Raw genomic sequence first — 25,434 nt, forward strand, 5'->3', positions numbered from 1 at the left:
GGGAGCTGCCCAGAGTGGCTGGGAAAACCCAGCCCGTAGGCAGGGTAGAAATAATATATATTTCTTATTATTATAATAATTATTATTAAATGGCGACGAGTTCGCACTGGCCTATTTATTCTGAATGTTTGTAAGTGATGCCAATAAAGGTTTGATGATGATGATGATTGAATCTCAGAGCTGCAGAGTTGGAAGCGACCCTGAGGGTCATCCAGTCGGGCCCCCTCCAATACCTGGGAATCACAATACCTGGAAGGCGGCCAACCAACCTCTACTTAGAAACCTCCAAGGAAGACAAGACCAGCACCCTCTTTGGGAGTCTGCTGCACCGTCAATGGGCTCTTACCACCAGAAAGTTCTTCCTAGTGGTGGGACGAAGTTTGCCCCTTATGTGTGTGTCCTGTGCCATGTGCCCCCCTTATTGCCTTGGCACCTTCATTTATGAGACTGCAGATCCTCCTTCTTCTTCCTCGTTTCAAGGCTCCTGGCTCCAAGGCTCCAAACCAAACCATTCACCACATTCACACAAAAGCCATAATGAAATGGTCACATTTAATGAACAATCTCTCTCTTGTGTGAGTGCGGGTGTTTTTGTTTTTTTTTCCTTCAGTGAAGTGTGTGTGATTTTAAAAGTTTTTTTTATATATATACACATCTATAAAAAGTTCAAATACAGCATATTATCGTTTTGGAATAATAGGGCGTAGGGTGTTCAATACTGCACTTTGAAACGAGGGGAGGGAGGGAGAGGAAGGGAATTTGGGGAAGCCGGATTCTTACAAAACAGGATTTGGGGAAGGGGCGAAGAGAGGGAACAGGGCAGTTTTGGGTGGGTGGGGGGCCAAGAGGACATCTTAGTTTAGCTACAGTTCCATCGGGTATACATCCCACTCCCCAATAATAAGACCAATACACAAACCTAAGGAGTTTCTCTGTATAAACGGAAGGGGACACACAGCTACAAATGGGGCAGGAGGGAAGGGGTGAGCGTGTGTTTTCCAAGATGGGACCCCCTCCCGACGTCTCCTTCGGTGGGACAGTGACAAACGGCTTCTTTTAAAAAACAAAGACCTGCCAGCCGCCTTGACGTGCCCGTCTCGTGGCTCCCGGTGGGGCGCTTGCTTTATTCCGCCGCCCACTGTGATGTGTGGGGCAGAGCCGCGATGCGTCTGTGGGCACATTTGACTCTCTCTGCCGGCCGAGGGCTCAAGGTTCGTTCTCTCACAGCTGCCAAGAGGAGGAAGGGGAGAAAGAGGAACGCTGGCCTTGTGGGGCAGCCCCCCTGGGCGTCAGGTTCGTGGCCTCCCCTCCTGGAGCCACCCTGTCCGTCCATCCGTCTGTCGCGCTCCTGTGTCCAGGAACCGGGCTGCGGGTTCGAAGCATGCCCAGCAGAGGGTCTTTGGTGTGGTGGTTTAGCTGTATGATCTGAACCCGGGGCTGGGGGGTGGCTGGTGCTCCAGGTTGCTGCTCCCTCCCCCCTCCCCACTTCAGGCCTGCCTTTCTCCTCCCCCCACCCAGACGCCCCCCGATCCCACCCCACATTCCCGCCTGTCTCTTTCGCGTGCGAGGAGAGCTCCTCTGTCCTTTTGAAGGTTTAGTCAGGCGGCTTTACAAAGTTCCGGGAAAGTTTGTAGTTGGTTGGGTGGCAGGCGGGTGGGCGGGCGGGCGGGCGGAGAGCCTGGGCCCCCTTGGATCTTTTTTTTGGGGGGGGCTCAGCCTTCCGGGGAGTGCAGCGATGAAGAGAAACGGAACACGTCCTTCAGACCATGTGCAAAACAGAAGCAAAGACAGACGTTCCGGTGAGTCGGGGACCTCCTCAGCGGGGCTCCGAGGCCGAGTCTACAGTAAGGGGGAGGGAAAGGAAAGTGAATTCAAGAAGTGGTCCCCCTAGTCCAGCATCCTGTTCCCACATTGGCCAACCTCTGAGCCAGCCAGTCAAATTGGTGGCGGTCGTCACCGCCTCTTGTTAAACCTTGGAACTCACTGCCACTGGGGGCAGTGATGGCGAGAGACCTGGATGGTTTTAGAAAGGGACTGGACAAATGCAAAGAGGAGGAAATTGGCTACCACAAGATCCTATGGAGAGCATTGGAGAGTTAAAACCGAGATGTGGAAATATGGAAAAACCGATGAGAGGCAGGACTGAGATTTGGGCGTGCTTCAAGGTGCAGACTATGGGAAGCCGTAAAAGTACCGTATTCTTTGCTCCATAAGACGGACCTAGTTTTCAGAGGGGGAAAGCAAGAAAAAAAAATTCTTTAAAGGGAGCGCTGAGCAGAGCCTGTATGCATCCCAGGCTCTGCTCAGCGCTCCCTTTCACGAGCCGCGAGGAGCGTGTGTGCGGCGCTTGCAGGCTTTTCCCCGAGGAGGGAGAAGGGCAGCCCATGCGGCTCTTGGGGGCTTTTCCGGGAGGGACTGAGGGGCTAAGCCAGAAGCTAGAACAGCAAGAGGGAGTGCTGCGCAGAGATCCCTCTAGCTGTTCTGGCTTCTGGGATAGCTGCACAGCCTGCATTCGCTCTATAAGACGCATACACATTTCCCCTTACTTTTTAGGAGGGAAAAGGTGCGTCTTATAGAGCGAAAAATACGGTAATAATTACAATTCAGAAGATAATTCGACCTTTTTTATTTTAGTTTTGTATTTCTATTGGATTATGTTTTGATATGTTAATTGGATGTCTTTTATTGGAAAATTAATAAAAACGATCTAACAAAAATAAAAGATCCTATGGAGAACCTGTCTAGTCCAGCAACCTCTTTTCACGGGGCCAAACGTCAGGAAGAACTTTCTGCTGAGAAACCTCCAAGGCAGGAGAGTCCACAGACAGATGCCAGCTTCCATATAACCCCCCCCCCCCGTTTTCTTTTCCCCTTTCCCCCTGCCCCCTTCGTCCCACAATGAGGGGCCCTAGGAGACACTCACTAAATAAAGTGGATGCTGAAAGCCACCAATAGCAGACTAGCCACCCAGGACAGGGCGATGGCTCCATCGCTGCCTTGCTCCTCCGAGTTCCCGATGCTGCTGGTGGTGGGGACCACAAAGGCTGAGGTGCTGGCGGTCGTCGTCTCTGAAGGAGAGGGGGAAAGCAAGGGAAAGGGATTAATGCCAGGGGCACAGGTAGAGCAGGCGTCCAGCAGCCCCCATGACCTCCCCTCTCCTTGCCCCATGGACTCGTGTACAGTCAGGGCCGGATTTAGGTTTGATGAGGCCCTCAGCTCCTGAAGGTAATGGGGCCCTTTATATGTCCAGCTGTCAACAACAAATTGTCGCTGTTCTTTGTGTTGAATAGATGCTATATGGTAATTTATGGACCTCATAGGTATCTCAAGCCACTTGCACATGTTGCCGTGCAACTAGTCTATGCAGAATGTAAATGTAAAGGGACCCCTGACCATTAGGTCCAGTCGTGGCCAACTCTGGGGTTGCGGCGCTCATCTCGCTTTATTGGCCGAGGGAGCCGGCGTACAGCTTCCGGCTCATGTGGCCAGCATGACTAAGCCACTTCTGGCGAACCAGAGCAGCGCATGGAAATGCCGTTTACCTTCCCGCCGGAGGGGTACCTATTTATCTACTTGCACTTTGACATACTTTTGAACTGCTAGGTTGGCACTTCCTATCAGTTGATGTCAAACCAGCGTCCCACACCGTGATGCACTATGAAAGGGCACTTTCAATTGTTGACCGGTAGAAGGAGATCATCAAATGTTGATTGACATTGTTCTTTCACAATATTCTGAGGAGATGGAGTCTCTGTTGGGCTTTCTTAACCACCTGGGTTGTATTGATTTTCCAAGTACGGTCTCCTCCCTCAGCCATGAAATCCAACGCTGTTGTCTCTCACCCAGCCCTACTCTGCAAGGTTGTTGTGAGGGGGGAGAGAATGTACTCTGTCCTGCGCTCCATGTTGGAATGGCAGGATAAAGATGAAATGAACAATATGAATAATAATGTTGGGTGCTATTTTCACAGCACAACACAGGGGACCACCAAGAGACAGATGAGGAAGTGCAACCCACTAGAGAACATTGCTAAACGACATTCATTAGGAGAGCAATTAATGCCATTGGCGTCAATGGGGCTCAGAGTTGCAATGAACTCTTGCAAGATGCCTGCTGCCCTTCCTACTTGCATGCCAAGCCGCATGGCCACCAGAGGGCAGTCTCTGCTCATGCTAAAGTCCAAGTTGCTGGACACTGATCATCACTGATTTCCTTCTTCAATCTTTCTTGGAGGCAAATGGGCACAAAGAGTTACTTGTTTTGCCTTTTTGTTTTTGGAGTGGGGGGCACGAGGAGGCATGCATTTATTGTTATTGACAATCACCACACAACCTGAGCTAATTGGGTATGTTGCACTGTGACACTGTAACATTGGCTGCATGATCCCAAACTGGCTGGGGTGATGTCACGGGGACACTTTGTCACACCAGCATTAAGGAAACAAAAACGGAGCCCAAAATAACAGTGTGAGGCAATCAAAACCAGTGAACAGGTAGAGGAAAAAGATGAAAAAGCAGGTGACACTTGCAAAATATCTCCAGCCTTGAAATCCTCTGTCTTGCACTGATGTGACTATTCGGTGTAGTTCTTGAAAGCGCTTTGCACTTGCTTAACCATAAACAGGTAAAAAGGTAAAGGACCCCTGGACGGTTAAGTCCAGTCAAAGGCGACTATGGGGTTGCGGCGCTCATCTCGCTTTCAGGCCGAGGGAGCCGGCGTTTGTCCACAGATAGCTTTCCAGGTCATGTGGCCAGCAGGACTAAACCGCTTGTGGCGCAATGGGACACCGTGACGGAAGCCAGAGCGCACGGAATGAATGAATAGACTTTATTTGTGTAGCCAACAGGCCGTAGCATCAAAGGACAAACACCGACAGAAATACATTACGAATATAGTTACCATAAAATCTTATGACCTATTGACCTATTAAAACCCTAGGTAAAAGCTGGATTATCATTCATCCATGACCCTCTGTCCCATGGGTGGCGGCCTTTTCTCTGGTAGATTGTTCCAGGTCGGTTAAGTGAATAGACCAGCCAAATTGAAAGATTATAAATATAAATATAACCTCGGAGGGATGGTCAGGACAGGGAAAAAGATAATAATAACCAGATGCAGATAAATTAATAATCTCAGTGAGGGGGATCTGGCTGCGACATCTGTCACCCCATTGATCGCCAGGGTTGATTCGGCTGATCTGGCTGGCTAGGCGGGTGTCCCCTTCCTCCCTCACCGCTCCATGTGCGTCCCTCCCGAAGCTGCGCGCTCGGTGGAAGAGGACGACCATCCCAGATAGAAGGACAGAGGGTCATGGATGAAGGAGTGTACCGTTCTTCGGTCCGAGCGCACGGAAACACCATTTACCTTCCCGCCACAGTGGTACCTATTTATCTACTTGCACTGGCGTGCTTTCGAACTGCTAGGTTGGCGGGAGCTGGGACAGAGCAACAGGAGCTCACCCTGTCGTGGGGATTCGAACCGCCGACCTTCTGATTGGCAAGCCCAAGAGGCTTGGTGGTTTAGACCACAACACTACCCATGTCCTGTGACCATAAAAGCAAGCCCAAGGAAAGGTGGGAATAATGTTCAGGCTTGGACTTTGGCCATTTCTGGGCGAAGGAGCATCCAAAGACATATCAGGTTCAGAAAGACCCCAGCCTGTCCCCAACACACCAATGGTCACCTGAACAGCACCAAAGAGGCGAGCATGGGTGATGTTGCACAGTCCAGGCTTATGTGGTTTGCAACATTCTCTGAATCTGTCAGGTGATTTCACCTGCATGGCAGCCCCTAAGAGCTGACCCCCTTGGCAAGCCGAAATGTGCCGTCTCTATACAGTCTGTCGTGCAGCTGGGCAGCACCGATAATTTGCACATTCCCCTGTGTGTGCGCACACAACCAGACGCCCCGAGGGTCTTTGGCAAGCCTCCCGGTGCTTTCCTAGTAGTGGACAGCATTATTTTTTTGCTCGATTTCCCAACCCCACGAGTGCCGGTGCCAGCTGAGGGGACCAGCCCGGACTCTGCACGGCTGCTTCTGGGAAGCCAGAGGCTGATATCACATTATGCACTTGGAAACCAGCCCAGCTCTTTCCTAGAAACAGAGAGTTGTTAACTTTGCGGCTTTCCTCGCTAACAGGCTTCCCGTTGTGTGCTGCTACAAAAACCCACACTGGACAGCGCCTTTTGCCAGAGATTTTGCGAAGCACACGGCCTGTTCTGGTTCCCACATTTCCTGAAACCCCGCTGCCCTTTGCTGGTGGGGAGAACATAGCCAGCTGGCAAATGATAGGCGGAAGAGCAGCTTTGCAGGATCAGACCCAGCTCCATCTGATCCTGTGTTCTGATCCTACCATGAGCCGCTGGGAAGGTCGCAAGAAGAGCACAGGGCTGGCTGATCTTTCCTCCATCCCCGGCATTAGAGGAAGACTGCATGTGAACAAGGAAGTTCCATTGAATTATCGTGGTTCACAGCCGTTAATAGACCTCTCTGCCTCCATGATGGGAGAGGGACTTCAGCCCAGTGGGCAGAGCATGGGATTTGCATGCAGGACCCCCAAGGGTCATCTAGTCCAATTCACAGCTGAATAATCCCTTACTGTTGGCCATCCTTGTTGGCAAACAACTGTCTCAGGAGACAACGGAGAACCTCTGCTTAAAAGTCCTCCTTGATGTTTAATCAGAATCTCCTCTGAACTTGTGTGACTCCTTTTCAGGGCCATCGCTATGCCTTGAGGTCTGGAATTCTGTACACGGATAAAGTCATTGCAGGACCTCAGCTCCTTTGATAAATCTGTGAAGTTCTGTGCAAGCCTATCTCCTTGGCCAGCAGCACTATTACTGTTGGAGGTGTTGGTAGAAGCAAGAACCTCTTCTGGAGGAGGAGAGTTGTATTGTGTGGTGGTTCTGTCGAGGGAAACAGGGACTTTGCAAGCCTAATGAACGGTGTTCCAGCCAGAAACACTTAAAGAGACACAGCACAGAGCTTAAGAAATGGGCACCCCAATGGAAAAACCACTTTGGGGTGGCAGGGGCATCATTCAGGTAGTCGTAGTTGTTTATACCCTCACGTAAGAACATAAAGAGTTTGGGACGCAGGTGGCACTATGGGTTAAACCACAGAGCCTAGGGCTTGCCGATCAGAAGGTCGGCAGTTCGAATCCCCACAACGGGGTGAGCTCCCGTTGCTCTGTCCCTGCTCCTGCCAACCTAGCAGTTCAAAAGCACGTCAAAGTGCAAGTAGATAAATAGGTACCACTCCGGCGGGAAGGTAAACGGCGTTTCCGTGCGCTGCTCTGGTTCGCCAGAAGTGGCTTAGTCCTGCTGGCCACATGACCCGGAAGCTGTACGCCGGCTCCCTCGGCCAGTAAAGCGAGATGAGCGCCGCAACCCCAGAGTCGGCCACGACTGGACCAAATGGTCAGGGGTCCCTTTACCTTGACCTTTAGGAAGAAAAGGGGGAAAGAGGGGGAGGGGGGAATGGTATTTGGGGTGCAGTCAGGTGGCAATACTTCTATTCTACTTAGTGTATGTGTGAGGTTTTATGTCAGCATCACTTGTGTGGGTCTCCTTACTATCCGTTTGTTGTATTTCATTGGTTGTGAGAGAGGTTGGGGGTGGCCAAGGGGGTGGTTGGTTGTCTTTGGTTGGCTGTAGTGAGATTTGTTTTTTCGTGTGTGAGTGGGGTGGGTGGTGGGTGTGTTTGGATCAGGTTAGCCATATTGATTTGTATGCTGTTGGTGGATTCTTGTCGTTGTCTTGTTGGGCTGCATATGTGATAAAGGGGAACCAAACCGGGGTAAAGGCGTCTTCTTCTATTTGCCCCCATGTCAGTTTCAGTTTGTTGCTTAGTTTTTCTAGTAAGGCTGTTTCCCATACTATTTGGTACCATTGGTCCATGCTTACTCCTGACAGGTCTCTCCAGTGTCTGGCTATAATGTTTCTGGCTGCTGAGAGTAGGTAGGTTATGAGCTCTTTGTGATGTGAGTGACCATTATTTTCTTGGAAGATGTTTAGTGGGGCCAGTTCTGGGGAGACATGACCTGGAAGCTGTACGCCGGCTCCCTCGGCCAGTAAAGCGAGATGAGCGCTGCAACCCCAGAGTCAGCCATGACTGGACTTAATGGTCAGGGGTCCTTTAAGAACATAAAGAAAGCTTGCTGGATCAGGCCAAATGGCCCACCTAGTCCAGCATCCTCTCCGCACAGTGGCCATGTAGACGTCCCAATGGGAAACGTCTGCAAGCAGGATTGGAGCGCAAGAGCCCTCTCCCCTTCCATGCCTTTGCCCTTCAAAATGGGCGCGTTAACCCCAGAAGAGCCACTTCAAAGGCAGCAGGGCAGAAACTCCTCAGGGACACAGAATCAGAGCCCTGGGAAGGGTCTCTCGTTGAGCCCCCTGACAGAGCAGGAAGCCCACTCCCACAGAACCCCATAGGGAAAAACCCAGCTCACCACTTTCCTTCCAAAGCAAAACAGGCGGATTCTTGCAAAAGTTGGAAAGTCCTTTATGCCAGCACTGCCCATCTTTGGCATGGAAAGAAGGGTCTGTTTTGCAAAACTCCTTATCTCTGAGCAACTGTGGGAGCACTCAGGAATCCTGGGTGTTACAGGGCTGGCTGCGGCGAGCCATGCATTGCAACTTCCTCAACTTTCAAAGCTGGCTACAGGACCTCCCAGATGTCGGCCACATCTGGGACCTGTTTCCCTGTTGGCCGAGGACTCCAGATCTGGTGGGCCTCAGGCGCAGACAATATCAGCACCCGCAGAAGGAAAGGGGATGTGGCCCGCCTGACTGCCACCCTCCAACCGCTTTCGTTCTGATGCGGAATCTCCCACCTGGTCTGAAAACGGGCTACGCAGAAGTAAAGAAGAATTGGAAGGGGTTCCGAGGGTCATCTAGTCCAACCCCTGAACATGCAGGAATCACAGCATGAAGCGGAAAGGGTGTGTGTGTCAAGAGCTGCTGAATAATCCCAGGAGCCTCCCTCTCTGGCATCAACAAGTTCCCCTGCCACCCCGGTCTCCAAGAATGCACAGGATAATAAGAAGGGCACAACCAGATCCCAGAGGTGAGCAGATGCAGTTTGAAATGCTTGGCAAATATCTGGGAGTGTCTCCACCCCCGTCGTTCTGCCAGGACACTGAGGTCCAGCTCCGAGGGCCTTCTGGCGGTTCCCTCGCTGCGAGAAGCCAAGTTACAGGGAACCAGGCAGAGGGCCTTCTCGGTAGCGGCACCCTGTTCAGGGAATTTTTTAATGTGTGACATTTTAATGTATTTTTAATCTGTGTTGGAAGCCGCCTAGTGTGGCTGTGGAAACCCAGCCAGATGGGTGGGGTACAAATAATAAATTGCTATTACTACCTGCCCTATGGAACGCCCTCCCACCAGATGTCAAAGAGAACAACAACTACCAGACTTTTAGAAGACATCTCAAGTCAGCCCTGTTTAGGGAAGCTTTTAATGTTTGGTGCATTACTGCATTTTAATATTTTCTTGGAAGCCGCCCAGAGTGGCTGGGGAAGCACAGCCAGATGGGCGGGGTATAAATAATAAATTATTATTATTATTATTATTATTATTATTATTATTATTATTATTATTATCATCATGAGAGGAGGAGCCTGTGGAAGGGCGGAAAGTGGGGACCAACTGCTGCTGAGTTGTGTCTGGTTTTCTTGAATAAAGAGTCAACGTCACCGCTAAGGGCCTCTGCATCATCTGATTCCATCCCTGGCGCTAGCCCTGCCAGAGCGAGACCTCCTCCCCCCCAGAAACGACTCCCTCTTCCCGTCCCCCTGGAAAACCCTCCTCGTCCAGCATCTCCATGGCTTCACCTGCTCCCTGGGCTTCCGTGGTGAGATGCTTGGGCTCCTCGGTCCAGGGCGTGGCATGCACGGCCACGCTCCAGTCGCTCCACGTGCCGATCTCGTTGTCCTTGGCTGCCACCTGGATGATGTACTCCTTGCCCGCGTAGGCGTCGGTGATGATGTGGGTCGTCCCGTCCGACAGCTCCACCTGCAAGGGGGAGAAGGGGAGGGTCACTGGGGGGGCTGCCGATGAATTCACAGTGTCCCAGCACCTCTTGGGGATGAGATGTTGCGGCCACGGCTTCGCGCAGAACCGGGGGTGCCCAAATGTCCGATGGCACAGGTTAGGAAGCTGCCAAGTGCCACCCGGAAGCCATGACAAGCCCCTGAGAGCATCTTGATTGGTATTCCTAGCCTGGCAAACTTGGCACCCAACCCAGCTAGATTTTGAAGAGCAGTAACTGGCATGGGAGCCAAACAATAGAGAAACAGACAAACAGTATTTTCTGGATGATAGGAAACAAACCTTTTTGGTGTACGTAAATCCAGTTATATAACAGGGCTTACTCTTGGGTAAATGTATCAGGGATTGCATGCCCAGGCACAGACGGGGGGGGGGCATATGGGCCACTTGGCCCGGCCCTCTGATTCCAAAGGGGGCCTTGGTCAGCATACATTCCCTATGTATTTTTAAAAAGCACTAACCTAGACAGCAACTTAAAAAGCAGAGACATCACCTTGCCAACAAAGGTCCGTATAGTTCAAGCTATGGTTTTCCCAGTAGGGATGTATGGAAGTGAGAGCTGGACCATAAAGAAGGCTGATCGCTGAAGAATGGATGCTTTTGAATTCTGGTGCTGGAGGAGACTCTGGAGAGTCCCATGGACTGCAAGAAGATCAAACCTCTCCATTCTTAAGGAAATCAGCCCTGAGTGCTCACTGGAAGGACAGATCCTGAAGCTGAGGCTCCAAGACTTTGGCCACCTCATGAGAAGAGAAGACTCCCTGGAAAAGACCCTGATGTTGGGAAAGATGGAGGGCACAAGGAGAAGGGGACGACAGAGGACGAGATGGTGGGACAGTGTTCTCGAAGGTACCAGCATGAGTTTGACCAAACTGGGGGAGGCAGTGGAAGACAGGAGTGCCTGGCATGCTCTGGTCCAGGGGGTCATGAAGAGGCGGACACAGCTAAACAGCTAAACAACAACAACATTGTATATCTCTATTTTCCATTTTGTCTTTATATGCAGATATGGCTCAAGCCTTGAAATAAAATTATTTGTCAGCATAACTTTTGTGAAAATTATTTATATAGTTACTTATTTATAAGACTTCAGCTATCCCCAGGGTAAAAAAAAAGGGGGGGACACACATTATCTCCCTGGCCTGGGCCTCTGCCTGGCTCTGCAAGGCCCTGTGCATGCCATCCAGTGAAATGCTTTTCTATATCTATACCAACCTATTGCACTCCAGGTGTTTCTGGACTGCCCCCTCTAATTCCCACATCTGCAGCAGCTGTGCTGGCAGAGGCTGGAGGGAGTTGTAGTACAGCAACATCTGGAGGGCACCAGTTGGGGAAGGCCAGTTGAGAGGAAGTGCACCTCTTTCCACATGACTTTCCCTAAAGTCCCGAGCCCACCCCATCCATTGCGGCCCATCCAAGTTCTAAGCCATCAGTCTTGAAAAGGGGGACTTTTCTACGCAGGGAATTTTCACAAGATAACCGCTCTGCCTCCTCCCATTATACACTCAATAAATGAGTGAGTTGCAGAATTCACACCTAATACTAGGCCTCTTCTGGGCCCTTTTATGGCTCATTTTTTTTAAAAAAAGCTCACAAAATTGGCTTGTCCAAGATTAATGGTAGCAGCAGCTTTCCTGAATCATTAGCTTTGGAAAGGCAGGTGTTTGGACTGGGGCCGGGCTGGGTGGGCAACAGTGAAACATTTTACCCCCAGCTCAGGTCCTATCACCTGGGCTACCTCTTAGCCAACTCTGGGTTTGTTTGTTTTTTAAAATAATAATAAAAAAATAAAATAGAAGAAAATCAGAATCGGACAATAGAAAGAAAATCATAATCTCCACTAAAAAAGGCAAGAGAGGAGCTGGGACTGCTGCAAAGCAGGCAAAACTTTGGCCTCCATCTCCCTGCTTTGCTAGTCCTCCTTGCTGAAGGGAGAGGAGAGACGCTGGAACCACTGATATAAATGGTATCTGGATTAGGAAGGGGGTTCATAGGTAACGCACAAGACCCTTGATCTGCATGCCCCACGTGCACGAGTGAAAAGCTCCATAGCTAGAAAGAGAACGGAGAGGTGTTGTCAGTCAAGGCAAAGGGTCACTGGAGGGTTAGAAGGAAGACTCTGTTAGATGACTAGGAAGCAGATAGGTAAAGGTAAAGGGACCCCTGACCGTTAGGTCCAGTCGTGGCCGACTCTGGGGTTGCGGTGCTCATCTCGCTTTACAGTGGTACCTCGGGTTAAGTACTTAATTCGTTCCAGAGGTCCGTTCTTAAGGTGAAACTGTTCTTAACCTGAAGACCACTTTAGCTAATGGGGCCTCCTGCAGCCGCTGGAGCACAATTTCTGTTCTGTTCCATTCTTAAGCAAAGTTCTTAACCCAAGGTACTATTTCTGGGTTAGCGGAGTCTGTAACCTGAAGCATATGTAACCTGAAACATATGTCACCCGAGGTACCACTGTATTGGCTGAGGGAGCCGGCGTACAGCTTCCGGGTCATGTGGCCAGCATGACTAAGCTGCTTCTGGCGAACCAGAGCAGCGCATGGAAACGCCGTTTACCTTCCCGCCAGAGCGGTACCTATTTATCTACTTGCACTTTGAGGTGCTTTCGAACTGCTAGGTGGTCAGGAGCTGCGACCAAGCAACGGGAGCTCACCCCGTCACAGGGATTTGAACTGCTGACCTTCTGATCAGCAAGCCCTAGGCTCTGTGGTTTAGACCACAGCACCACCTGTTAATAGCCCAGGACTAAAGCCCAGATGCAACTGAACTGCTCACTTGACAAAACTGACCAGGGACTGGCAAAGGACTCGGACCAGTAAGGAGCGTCTCCACCCCCATCGTTCAGATCGGACACTGAGGTCCAGCTCCGAGGGCCTTCTGGCGGTTCCCTCCCTGTGATAAGTGAGGTTACAGGGAATGAGGCAGAGGGCCTTCTCGGTGGTGGCACCTGCCCTGTGGAACACCCTCCCATCAGATGTCAAGGAAATAAACAACTCACTGACTTTTAGAAGAAATCTGAAGGCAGCCCTGTTTAGGGAAGTTTTTAATGTTTGAAGTTTTATTCTGTTTTTAGTGTTCTGTTGGGAGCTGCCCAGAGTGGCTGGGGAAACCCATCCAGATGGGCAGGGTATAAATAGCAAAATTATTGTTATTATTATTAGACGGCACGACTCAGAGGCTGGGGCTTTTGCTTTCTTACTGAAGACTCTTCCCCCAAATTCCAAGATGCTCACACGCTCTCCTTAGGCTCTCTTGCTTGTTCAGATGAGTCCCCCAACCATCATCTTTCCGCGCCTCTCCTTTCTCCAAGATTAGAGGCTGGATTCGCCTTCGTGCATGAGCTGACTGCGTGCAGGCCATTGCTCAGAGACATTTCCAAGGCTTGCCTCTCTGTCAGCCCTTCCATTTCGAGATGGGGAGAGACCAAAGCAGTTCCAAAATGTCATCACCCCATTTTGTGTTGTCCTGGTCAATTTGACCAGGACGTGCAGTTTCCCAAAATAATCCGGAAAGCCTTTTAAGAGCTGTCTGCCTAATCAAAGCACGACTTGGCAGGACAACTCAGATCGGACAGATTTCGGCTTGTTTGCAAGCTGTCTTAGCTAACTTTGTTAAAATTGACCTGCTGGGAAGGTCAGATTTAAGGTCCCGCCAAAAGACCTTGGACTGAGATATCCAGCAGTTTGGGTTCAGCAGAGTTTCTGAACTTGCCAGCAAAATATGCTGGTTATGTCTGGATTAGAAATTGCTAACAGAATAGCACAAGTCAGCTGCAGAGAACAGAAATGAAGCTCTCTGACCCTGTGGAAAACTTCAGTAACCTCAGAGAACCTCTTGCGTGCTGTTGTACACAGGGAGGTTTCCAGTTGGAGCAATGGCATGGTGCTAGTCCCTGATCAAATGACAGGCGCTTTAGGTTTTAGGGCTCTCCAACCCATGCACATAAACCCATTTTCTCCTGGGACAAGCTGCAAAGCTACATCACTCTTTTCTCAAGTATGGTGATAATGCTTGAGTCAACAGTGTGATTCAGCAGCAAGAAAAGCCAATGCTCTTCTAGGCTGCATCAACAGAGGTCTATTGTCCAGATCAAGAGAAGTAATAGTACCACACTATTCTGCCTTGAATTATGGTGCTGGAGGAGACTCTTGAGAGTCCCATGGACTTCAAGAAGAACAAACGTATCCATTCTGAAGGAAATCAGCCCTGAGTGCTCACTGGAAGGACAGATCGTGAAGCTGAGGCTCCAAGACTTTGGCCACCTCATGAGAAGAGAAGACTCCCTGCAAAAGAGCCTGATGTTGGGAAAGATGGAGGGCACAAGGAGAAGGGGACGACAGAGGACGAGATGGTTGGACAGTGTTCTCGAAGCTACCAGCATGAGTTTGACCAAGCTGTGGGAGGCGGTGGGAGACAGGAGTGCCTGGTGTGCTCTGGTCCAGGGGGTCACGAAGAGTCGGACACTACTAAACGACTAAACAACAACAACATTCTGCCTTAGTCAAACCAGACTTGGAATACTGCGTCCAGTTCTGGGCGCCACAGTTTTGAGAAGCTGGAAGGTGTGCAGAGGAGGGTGACCAAGATGGTCAAAGGTCTGGGAGCCAAGTCTTAGGAGGAGCCCTTGAAGGAGCTGGGAGAACAGGAGACTGAGAGGAGATATGATAGACATCTTCAACTATCTGAAGGGCTGTCACATGGACGAGGGAGCATGCTTGTTTTCTCCTGCTCTGGAGGACAGGACTCAGACCCATAGTTTCAAATTACAAGAAAGTAGATGCTGATTAAACATTTGGAAAAACTTTCTGACAGTAAGAGCTGTTCAACAGTGGAACGGACTCCTGGGAAATGATATATAATGAGCTGAAAGAAATGTTCGAATTAACATTTGTAAAAAAGCCTGAAGCATTTTTGTTAGGAATTGTAGGGAAAGACCTGCCAAGGAAATTGAAGAACGTTTTCATGTATGCGACAACAGCGGCAAGAGTCTTAATAGCACAAGGATGGAAGAACGAAGAAATCCCCACCAAAGAACTGTGGCAAGAGAAACTGATGGACTCTGCGGAATTGGCGAAATTGACACACAAACTGCGTGATGAGGACAACTGTGACTTCAAAGAAGAATGGGAACCTTTGGAAAAGCTGGAAGTGAACATAAACACTAAAGCTGTTTTGATATTTGTGGATGCCGAGAAAGCCTTTGACAACATTTCTTGGAGTTTTATGTTGAAGAACCTCCGGGGGATGGGGGTAGGCCAAGGGTTTGAGAATGGTATAGGTGCAATATACTCTGAACAGAAAGCCAAACTAATTGTAAATAATGTGGTTACAGAAGAGTTCAGGATTGAAAAAGGGACACGTCAGGGGTGCCCTATCTCCCCACTACTTTTTATATCGGTCCTGGAGGTTTTGCTTAAGATGATTAGGAGGGACCAGTTGGTTAAAGGGATTCAGGTCGGAGCTAAACAATATAAATTGAGAGCATTTGCAGATGACTTAGTACTTACATTACAAGAGCCAGAAGCTAGCACGAAAAGAGTTTTGGAAATAATTCAAGAGTTTGGTCAAATGGCAGGATTTAAATTGAATAAGTCTAAGACAAAGGTTTTGGAGAAAAATTTGACACAGATAGAAAAGGAAAGGTTTCAGAACGAGACAGGGTTAACTGTGGTTAAAAAAGTGAAATATTTGGGTATAAATATGACAGCTAAAAATGTGAATTTGTTTAAAGATAATTATGAAAAAACTTGGAGAGAAGTGAAAAAAGATTTGGAGATTTGGTCCAACTTAAAGCTTTCCTTGTTAGGCCGTATTGCAGCTATAAAAATGAATGTATTGCCAAGAATGTTGTTTTTGTTCCAAGCATTGCAAATAATTGATAAAATGGATTGTTTCAAGAGGTGGCAAAAAGACATATCTAAATTTGTCTGGCAGGGCAAAAAGCCCAGAATTAAATTTAAGATATTAACGGATTCAAAGGAAAGAGGGGGGTTTGCCCTGCCAGACTTTAAACTTTACTATGAAGCGGCAGCTTTCTGCTGGCTGAAAGAATGGCTACTTCTTGAAAACACAGATATTTTGGATTTGGAAGGTTTTAATAACATTTTTGGGTGGCATGCATATTTGTGGTATGACAAGGTTAAAGCACATAAAAGTTTCAAAAACCATATTGTCAGAAAAGCACTATTAAATGTCTGGGTCAGATATAAAGACTTGCTGGAAAATAAAACTCCAAGGTGGCTGTCGCCAATGGAAGCTAAGGCAGTTAAAAAGTTAAATATGGAGTCCAAGTGGCCAAGATACTGGGAAATTTTGGAAAAGGAAGGGGACAAATTGAGATTGCAGAGTTTTGAGAAATTAAAAGGAAAGGTGAGAGACTGGTTGCACTATCATCAAATAAATGAAGCGTTTAAACTGGACAGTAAAATTGGCTTCCAGGTGGAAAAATCAAAATTGGAGACAGAACTGTTAGAACCCAGTACTAAGAATTTGTCAAAAATGTATAATTTGCTGCTGAAATGGAACACACAAGATGAAACGGTTAAATCGGTCATGATTAAATGGGCTCAGGACATTGGTCATAATGTTTTGTTTGCTGATTGGGAAAAGTTGTGGACCACCGGGATGAAATTTACGGCATGTAATGCCTTAAGAGAAAACATTATGAAAATGATATATAGGTGGTACATAACCCCAGTCAAGCTTGCAAAGATTTACCATTTGCCTGACAATAAATGTTGGAAATGTAAAGAAACTGAAGGTACATTTTTTCATCTTTGGTGGACTTGCCCGAAGATTAAGGCATTCTGGGAAATGATCTATAATGAACTTAAAAAGGTATTTAAATATACTTTCCCCAAGAAACCAGAGGCCTTTCTCTTGGGTATTGTCGGCCAAGGGGTGTTAAAGACGGATATAAATTTCTTTATGTATGCTACAACAGCAGCTAGAATACTCATTGCGAAGTACTGGAAGACGCAAGAGCTACCCACACTGGAAGAATGGCAGATGAAGGTGATAGACTACATGGGCTTGGCAGAAATGACGAGCAGAATCCGAAACCAGGGAAGAGAAGCAGCGCAAGAAGAATGGAAAAAATTCAAGGACTATTTAAAGAAATATTACAAAGTTAATGAAAGTTAGAATGATGTTGGACTGGAAAGTAAATGGTTACTATTAGCAATGGTTATGACAAGGAGAATAAGGAAGAATAGTCTAAATTTAAATTAAAATAAGGGAAGATTCGCTGAACAATCGATAAGAATTTGGAATACAGAAAGGGGAGGCATGAGGAAGTCGGGGAAGAAAGGTATAAGAAATTAGGATATGAAATGATACATGTTTTTTGTTCTGTTTTTGTCTTTGTATGTTTATGTTTGTTGTGTTGTGTTTATATGGAAAAAATAAAAATATTATAAAAAAAAAAAATCAAAGAAGAATGGGAACCTTTGACAAAATACTTAAAGAAACAACAAGATGAACTGGACTCCTTGGCAGGTTTTGAATAAACATACACAAATTTATTACAGTGGTACCTTAGGTTAAGTACTTAATTCGTTCCGGAGATCTGTACTTAAACTGAAACTGTTCTTAACCTGAAGCACCACTTTAGCCAATGGGGCCTCCTGCCGCCGCCGCGCCACCGGAGCACAATTTCTGTTCTCATCCTGAAGCAAAGTTCTTAACCTGAAGCACTATTTCTGGGTTAGTGGAGTCTGTAACCTGAAGCATATGTAACCTGAGGTACCACTGTATTGGTAACGTATAGATAGATAAATTAAGGATCTTTACAGTTTTGTAATATGCAGAGATTAACATGTGCTGAAAAATCAGAGAGAGGAGCTGAGGGAAGTCTGGGGTGGGGTGGGAGGATGGGCTTCTGGTTTGGGGAGGGGGAGGGAAAAATAGGGGGGAATGAGGATGATATGTTTTTGATAAATTGTTATGTTGAAATTCTTAATAATTTTTTTAAAAAAACAAAAACAAAAAATAACAACAGTGGGACGGACTCCTTCAGAAGGTGGTGAACTCTTAAGTTCTATCTGAGAAAGCAACCATTTGCCCCCTTTCATGATCACTACATGACCCTTCCCCCACGTTCCAGTGTTCCTCCTTGCTCATTTTTTCCTTCCAAACTGTGCACCCTTTTCCCGGCAGAGGAGTTATCTCAGACCCTTGACAATTTTGGCTCCCCTTTTCTGCAATTGGATGGTGTGTCCCGAGGGAAGCGTCTACCCCCCCAAAAAACCCCGCATGTGCTTTCCCCTTACACACTTCCAACACTTTCATCACTCAGACTCCCCAAGGACACCCCTCCGGACAGGACGGTGCTCAATGCGCTGGCCCTCTTGGGAACCCTTGCGGCCCCAGGTGATGAGCGCATGTTTCGGGAGATGTGTCAGTGTGACGGGCAACATGTTTGGGAGGCCAGGAAGCTCTGGCGGATGGTGTGAGTTAACCAGCGGAGCCTGCGAAACCAGAAACAGGCTATTAGCGATCCATTAGGGCGAGGTATCCAGTTCCTGGCTAGGTAATCCATTAAAGGAACATCTGAGCGCATTAGAAGCGCACTCGGACAGGGGCAGGACGTGGCTGCGAGGCAGCAGGAGGAAGCGGAGGCCAAGCTGGCTTGAGTTACACACTTAAAAGCCGGGAGGGGAAAGAAACGGTGCCCTAAATATTTAATGCTTTGTGTTTAAGGAGCCAGAACAGGAAAACCAGCCCAAGGAAAGGGCGAAAACCTCGAGGTGACAGCGGCTGCCTTTCCCACGCCCCCCCTTCCTCTTTCCATCTCCTGGAAGTGAAGTTCTTCCCGGCAGCCATGGGAAGGTGCTGGGTGGGCAAAGAGGTTGCCGTCCAAGGGCATCGTCCAAGACGCCCGCCCCTCAGATGGGTACATCCAGCAAAGAATTGTCTCGTGGCCCCCTGGATTGGTATCCTACAGGCCAATTGGGACCCTAAGCACGGCTCTGCAAGATCAGACCAAAGGCATGTCCAGACCAGCATCTTGTTTTCTGTGTGGTCTGGATGGCTCTGGGTAGCCCATTCAAGACAAGGAGCCCCTGCATTGAGTAAGCAGCACAGCAGCTCTTAGTACATGGTTGCTGATATTGAAATTCATTAATGACCACCAATATCTATTCACTAAACAGGCAAATTGTTCGCCTGTCCAGTGAATTTGCAACCACGCTCGTTATTCATTTAACTGCTTTCGTCTCATCAATTTTCCTGGAATGCAATCTTACAAGCTTCAGAAACGATGACTCACCATCGATAGCATCTAGAAATATGTTTTTGCAGTCACTAAAATTAAGAGCAGAGATTGCGTCCACCTGACACAACCGAGGCAGCGATGCAACAGGGCATCCTCTTGCTCGTACGTGCAGAAATAGATTTTGTGGGCCTTTGGCACAGATTCGGTTCCAGGATGCCTAATTGGGAAGCCGCCTAACTTAGTGGTGGCCACCAGCTCTTTCAGCAGTTACCGTATTTTTCGCTCCATAAGACGCACTTTTCTTCCTAAAAAGTAAGGGGAAATGCCTGTGCATCTTATGGAGTGAATGTGTGGTCCCTGGAGCCGAATTGCCCAGGGGCAAAAAGCAGTTCATTCTTGTGTTTTTTTCTGAAAGAGGGAAGTGGGTGTTGAAACAAAGCCACTGATCTCAAGCGATCAGAAGTGAGATAAGGGACGCTAGAGATAAAGGAGGCTGCCTGGGAGGGGGGAGGTAAAGACAGCGAACTTGCAAGGAGAGGAGACAGGAAGACTAAATCAAGGAGGAGAGAAATTAGAAGAAAAGGAGGAGCAAAAAACTGCTCCAGCTAAGGAAAAGATACTAAGGCAAACAAGAGGGAAGGGAGTGTTGAAAGGAAACAGCTGATCGGTGGGATCAGGAGAGAGATAAGGGACACTAGCAATAAAGGAGGCTGCCAGGGAGGGGGGAGGTAAAAGCCCATGGATCCTCAGGATTTTTGCATTGGGTCACCCCAAATTCACCATCAAATCACATAGCATGTCCATGGCTACAGCCGGCACAAAAAAACCCATGCATCCACTGTTGCATGGGGCTGCAATGACGCAAAAACGTGGTTACAAAGCACGGATTCACATGGATTCTCTGCATTTTTGCATTGGGCTAACCCAAACTTACCATCAGATCACATGTCTGTGGCCACAGCATGAACCACGAAAATCATACATCCACTGTTTCGTTCAGAGTATTTTTTTCCCTTATTTTCCTCCTCTAAAAACTAGATGCGTCTTATGGTCAGGTGCGTCTTATGGAGCAAAAAATACGGTAATCCCATAGGTTAACCAAGTGTGGGTTGAATTCAGTCTGAGCTATTCAGGGAGAAACTGGGAGAAGCTGCTGGGATCTGGCCAAAACAGCTGTGATTCCTGCACTATGGGGGGTTGGACTAGATGACTCTAGAACCATTTCCAATTCTGATTCTATGATTCTATGACATTTGCTTTTGGTTCTTGTACTTTAGCTCTCAGACGCTTGCACCCAAAACCCTCTTCTTTTCTGCATTCATGAACAACTCCCTCCCTATCCCTTAAACGTGTCCCTTAATTGCTAGTGATGCTGCTTAGAAAATGTATTTAAAGTAAAAAAAATGGTTTGGTTCAGTTTGTTTTGCAGTGTGAACCCACCAAAGTCACATGTCTTGAAACAAGACTCAACTATCCTTTAAAATGCACACTGCTCTGGATTTTGCATTGTTGTTCTTGGGCCCAAAAATGGGTGTAAAAATGCATCTAAAGGCAGAAAGGACATTCAAAGGTGCATCCTATGAGGCAATGCTATTTGCAAAAATATGTATACCAGGCAAAGCTGCAGACATAAAGAACTGCACACTTAAAGGTTGATAGATTTCAGAGAGAAACCAAAAGGAACAGATTTCATATCCTTCTGACCACCAGCTGCTGGAAACCAAAGGAGAGGAGAGTTCTGGTTTTGTGTTCGAATCCTGCTTGCGAGTTTCCCTTTGGGACATCTGCTTGGCCACTGTGAGAACAGGATGCTGGGCTAGATTTATGGCTCTACCCTGCCTCATTGAATCCCCACAACCACCCTGCGAGGTAGGCTAGCCTGAGATGCAGTGACTGGCCCCCAAGGTCTAAGCCAAGCGGGGATTCAAACCCTGGTCTCTTCCAGGTCCGAGTCTGATACTCTAACCACTACACCACACTGCCTTTCATGATGGGCCACTGGCTTGATCCAGCAGGGCTATTCTCATGCTCTTTCATGCGATGAAGGGAAAGAGAGTGGAACAAAAGCAACCACCAGATTTTCCAAGCGAAGGGAAAAGTCAGTTCCAAAAAGCAGACACAACTCGTGCAGAACAGGCGAGTTGGCACAAATATAGGAGAAAGGAAAATATGGAGAAAGGAAAGATGGGAGCAAGCTTGTTTTCTCGAACCCATGGCTTCAAGTGACAAAGCCACTTCTGCCCTGCAGAGGAGTTGGGATTGTGGGCGTCACAGCCCAGCCCCTGTGCAATTAGGGGAATCCCCGGCCGCGTCACCCTCTGGCCAGCCAATCAGCTGGCTCTGGGGGTGTGGCCTGCCCTATTTAAGGCAGACGCGGCCGGGGATCTCCCCCTTTTCCCGCCTACCAGCTGTTCCTGCTTTTCCCACCCTCCCGCCCTATAAGGTTTTCGTTTTTTAAGCTTTCTATGGACCTTGGTTGGTCGCCATTGAGGGGCCTGGTAGGAATTTTTCCACTTGGCAAACTGGCACCAGTCACTTGGTTTTCGCCTACCTCGTAGCAAATCATCACAACTTTCCTGGTATTGGCAGTTAGGCATTGGTATTGTTCTGTAGATGGAAGAGGGGAGGTAGCGCCATCACCTGCCCCACATATTGAGGGGTAGTCCGGTAAAGGATTCTGGGGGGTGTGGCCCTGTCAGAAGTCTAGGGAGGTGAGGGTCTAAGCCACACCCCCTATCGGTGACCCCGGGGGAGTTCCTAGTTGATGTGCATCAGCGGGACTCCCACCACTGGTGGTTAACCCTTCCTGGACTTCAAGCGGATGGGCTGAAGTCGGATATAGTCGGTTAGGACCAATGCCTAAGCCAACACCGCTCCTCACCTGTAACCAATAAAGTTGTGGCCTTATTTAGCCCATTAACCTTAATAATTGTGTCATGTGTCTTTATTTCAACTGGGGGGGGGGAGCTGGAACTCGCCACGCAAGAAAGGAGATTCCAACTAAACATTGGGAAGAATTTTCTGTTGGGAAGAGCTGTTTAACAGGGAAACAGTCTCCCCAAGGAGGTTTTGCACTTTCCTTCCTTGAAGGTTTTTAAGCAGAGTTCGGATGGCCATCTGTCCTGGATGCTTTAGCTGAGATTCCTGCATTGGAGGGGGTCTCTTCTATCTCAACAATTCTATGATTCTACAATCACCTCTGGGACTCCAGCACTTCGCACCTTCTCAAGTGCTATTTTGCTGTTCTGTGAAAGAAAGCTTGTTTGGTTTGTGCGAGTGCTTTCATCTTGGAGGTCTTCACAGGACTTTTCCCCTTTGTGTTTGCTTAATACTGCAGGGCACACCCAGCGCTCAAATAATCTGAGGGAATGCGAGATCAGAACTGCGAATATTCAGCAGCCTCTCAACCTGTAGAGCAGAGCAAATTGCAGCTTCAGAGAACGCAGCGATCCCACAGGAGACGGGACGGTATTTAGAGCGAGGTGACCTTTCGGGAGAAATTAGCGGAGGACGAGGTGGCCGAGATGAGCAGCTCAGAGAAACCGCGGTTGTAAAAGGAGGCCGTTCTTCTCTCTTGGGGGAGAGCAAGAGCTGCAAAATTAGGGCACGGGGCTTTGAAAAAAGAAGAAGGGTGTGTGTGGAGGGGGAGACTGACATAGGACTAAGTGCAGAGGCTTCCTGGGTAGGAAGCGTAAAGGGAAACTGACAGCTCAGCATAAACGGAGCTTTTTAAAAGGGGGCAATATCAGACGCACAAACTGGAACCTCTCTTTTTGATGCAAAGGAGAGCTGGAAAGAGCTGGATGGATCCCTGGTGGCTGAGGAAGGAGCTTTCTAATGACCTGCAGATCTAAAGGGAAGCATGCAGGATTTTTTTTTTTTTTTGAGGGGGGAGCAAACTGGCACTGAGGAGGAGGCAAAGGAGAGAAGGAACACTCTGTGCCAGCTCTGAAAGGAGTTTCAGGAGGGAAAGAGATGTCAGAAGAGCAGCGTGGGCAGGGAAAGCGGCCAGGCAGAATCGCGGTGGTTCCTTGAACTGTGAGCGAGGCTAGACCTCATGAACCCTGCCCCCTTGCAAATGCTGGATTCTCCTGGGACTAGACACAAACCCCCAGTCTCCTCACTTTAGAATTGTGTAATTGTGCAGCTGGAAGGGACTGCAAGGGTTCTCTAGTCCAACCTCCTCACAAATCTCAACTAATCACGGTTATTATTATTTTTTAAATGACATGCAATTTTTTTAAGGTATGAAAAAACCTCATTTTTCTAATGCTCCTTGATCCACCTGGACTTGTAATTGGAAAAGTTCTAAATACAAATGCATTGGGGGAGGATACAAATTTTAATTTTTCCTCCCAAGCTGGTGGCCAGCGACTTTCTCCCCGCCTCCCATTCATATTTTATTTTATTTCCAGCTTAAAAGTTACATTTTTTCACTCAAGAGTTATATCCAATTCTACAATACTAATGACTTCCTGCTCACCCATCAGTGATGATTTCAGACAATTGCATTTTATAATTCCACCAAATCCATTTTCATCCTCTTTAACAGGTTTCTTAATAGGTTCTGCTCTTTTTCTCTTTAACTCCAAACCCCGCTGTGGACTTCACATATGGAAAGCAACTTTTAAAATAGACCAAAAAAGGTCTCCAGTCCTCCTTAAAGGATTCTAAATCTGTGTCTCTTATCAGCGCCGTCAGTTCTGCCATCGCTGCATATTCCGAAGTTTTCAGCCACCATTTTTCCTTTGAGGCTAACGGCCATGGCCTTTCTTGTTTTCCTTCCCAGTTCTAATCTCCAAAGTTCCTCCCCATATCCACAAGGATTGGAGTGCCATGGTGAGAACGCCAAGGTTGCAGGTTTGATCCCCGTATGGGGCAGCTTCGTATTCCTGCCATGCAGGGGGTTGGACTGGATGACCCTCAGGGTCCCCGCTAACTCTACAAACGTTCTGTGAAAGTGCTTTTAAAAAGGAGAATGGGGAAGGCAAGAAAAGAAGGGACTCTCCGAACAACACGCTCTCATTCAGGCAGAAAGCCTTGAGGTTTCTTGATGGCACCACCCCATTTGAAAGAAACAGGCTGGCTCTGTGGAACTGGGCACTTCAAATGTGTTAGTCTTAGCAGGTTGACAGCCTCACAGAGTGATTCTTCCACCCAGGCCCTCCCCTGCCCTCACGCTTCCCTTAAAACAGGCATGTCCAACTCCCAAGAGACTGAGATCTAAAGGTAAAGGTAAAGGGACCCCTGACCATTAGGTCCAGTCGTGGCCGACTCTGGGGTTGCGGCGCTCATCTCGCTTTACTGGCCGAGGGAGCCGGCATACAGCTTCTGGGTCATGTGGCCAGCAGGACTGAGCCGCTTCTGGCGAACCAGAGCAGCGCACGAAAACGCTGTTTACCTTCCCGCCGGAGCGGTACCTATTGATCTACTTGCACTTTGACATGCTTTTGAACTGCTAGGTTGGCAGGAGCAGGGACAGAGCAACGGGAGCTCACCCTGTCGCAGGGACTTGAACCGCCGACCTTCTGATCAGTGAGCCCAAGGCTCAGTGGTTTAATCCACAGCGCCACCTGCGTCCTGACTGAGATCTACTCCCAGTATAAAAAAACGGGCACTGATCTACTCATAGAAATTAAGAAATGGGGGGAGGATTGCCAAGAGCTGTCGAGATTTCATGGGGGGGGTGTGTGCCCAGAGTTGCTGAGCTTGGGGGGTGTCAAAAAACGCTCACCAAAAAGCCCCGTGCCGAAAATCGCCAGCAGCATCCGATAAATGACCGCACACTTTCTGCTGCCACCAATCACCCTCTCGATAAAAGATGACAATCGCGCCTGCCCTCCCTCATTCTCCCCCTCTGCAGCGATCGATCGGGATCACCCCACGATCGATCAGGATCACACCGGCAGTCTACCTGTCAATCGTGGTTGACCGGTTGAACATGTCTGCCTTAAACGAATCACAAAGCTGATTGAATGATTCACTGCCGGTCACTTGTCCCACAGATAGCTGCCAGGTTTCGCCCACTTAGCCCCTGACTGTGTATTTTGCCCTCCATCCAGGGCGAAGACAGGGATGTCCAAGGAGCTGGAAAGTTTGCTTGTGAATTGCAAACAGCCATTCCTTTACTGATTCAGGATGCTTTGACAGAACCCAAGGGCTGGAGAA

At 48.4% G+C, this 25,434-nt stretch overlaps 1 protein-coding gene across 2 annotated transcripts in view; it reads right to left on the minus strand.

The window, feature by feature from the left end:
* Positions 1–533: 533 nt before the first annotated feature.
* The window catches only part of CNTFR (ciliary neurotrophic factor receptor), a 428,103-nt gene continuing 403,202 nt past the window's right edge, over positions 534–25,434 (minus strand). For both annotated transcript variants that reach the window (XM_083575841.1, XM_083575842.1), the window contains 3 exons: positions 9,836–10,016; positions 2,924–3,068; positions 534–1,839 (listed from right to left, as the gene is read on the minus strand). In XM_083575841.1, coding sequence (XP_083431967.1) covers position 1,839; positions 2,924–3,068; positions 9,836–10,016 — 327 coding nt within the window. In that variant the 3' untranslated portion in view covers positions 534–1,838. The remainder of the gene's footprint in view (positions 1,840–2,923; positions 3,069–9,835; positions 10,017–25,434) is intronic.

The sequence above is a fragment of the Podarcis filfolensis genome (assembly GCF_964270895.1).
Source record: "Podarcis filfolensis genome assembly, chromosome: 11".
Taxonomy (NCBI): domain Eukaryota; kingdom Metazoa; phylum Chordata; class Lepidosauria; order Squamata; family Lacertidae; genus Podarcis; species Podarcis filfolensis.